This window comes from Solanum dulcamara, chromosome 3 (assembly GCF_947179165.1).
Source record: "Solanum dulcamara chromosome 3, daSolDulc1.2, whole genome shotgun sequence".
Lineage (NCBI taxonomy): Eukaryota > Viridiplantae > Streptophyta > Magnoliopsida > Solanales > Solanaceae > Solanum > Solanum dulcamara.
The window spans coordinates 31,327,397-31,328,587 of record NC_077239.1 but is presented as its reverse complement, the minus strand read 5'-3'; the positions used below and the strand labels follow the sequence as shown (position 1 = coordinate 31,328,587).

General features: G+C 43.2%; 1 protein-coding gene across 1 annotated transcript; it reads left to right on the top strand.

The window, feature by feature from the left end:
- Positions 1-261: 261 nt before the first annotated feature.
- On the top strand, positions 262-834 carry LOC129883531 (uncharacterized). Its single transcript, XM_055958171.1, has 2 exons — positions 262-512; positions 657-834. Exons 1-2 carry the CDS (start codon positions 262-264, stop codon positions 832-834), a joined length of 429 nt encoding a protein of 142 aa, XP_055814146.1.
- The last annotated feature ends 357 nt before the right edge of the window (positions 835-1,191 follow it).

The window sequence follows — 1,191 nt, the reverse complement described above, 5'->3', positions numbered from 1 at the left end:
CATGGAGTTCCCACATCTATTGTTTTGGACAGGGGAGCCCAGTTTACAGCTCATTTTTGGCGGTCAATCCAAGAAGGGTTAGGAACGCAAGTAAGCCTTTGCACAGCATTTCATCCCCAGACTGATGGACAAGCTGAGCGCACTATTTAGACGCTAGAGGATATGTTATAAGCCTGCATAATTGACTTTAAAGATAACTGGGATGATCATATACCACTTATTGAGTTTGCCTACAATAACAATTATCACTCCAGCATTCAGATGGCGCCGTATGAGGCTTTATACGGTAGAAAGTACAGGTCACCTATCGGTTGGTTCGATGTTGGCAAAACACAACTAATGGGTCCAGATCTAGTCCAACAAGCAGTGGAAAAGGTAAAGCTTATCCGGGAGAGATTATTAATAGCCCAAAGTCGACAGAAGTCATATGCAGACAGCCGACATCGACTGTTGGAGTTTCAAGTAGGCGAATGGGTGTTTTTGAAAGTATCTCCCATGAAAGGAGTAATGAGGTTCGGCAAGAAAGGGAAGTTGAGTCCAAGATATATTGGCCCTTACTTGATCCTTCGTCGAATAGGCAAGGTTGCCTACGAATTAGACTTGCCAGCAGACCTAGAAGCAGTACATCCAGTTTTCCATGTATCAATGCTTCACAGATGTGTAGGTGACCTGTCCCAAGTGCATTCCGTGAATGGCATCCAAGTCACTAAAGAACTAGCCTACGAAGAACAGCCAGTCGCCATCCTAGATCGGCATATTAGGAGGTTGCAAACTAAAGACGTAGCCTCGATTAAGGTGTTGTGGCGAAATAGAAATCGGGAGAAAATGACCTAGGAGGACAAAGAGGACATGAAGCATAGGTATCCGTACCTATTCTCGATATCTACAAGTAACTCCAACTCTTGAGCACTCGTACATTAAAAATATAGATAGAAATGTATGTGATAGCATAAAGGAAAGGAACCCCTCTATAATTTGTATAAGGTCTTAAAGGAAGTTGCATTTAACATTCGGGGATGAATGTTCTAAAGGTGGGAAGGATGTTACACCCCACATCTTTGAACTCGGAAGGTTCCTTAAGTTACTTAGAAGCTAGTAGGTGAGCCACTTATGCTACGACCCTATTGAACAACTCTAAGAAGGGAGAATGTGACACCCCATGGTAGGAAAGATTGGAAATAGGGTCAAGAG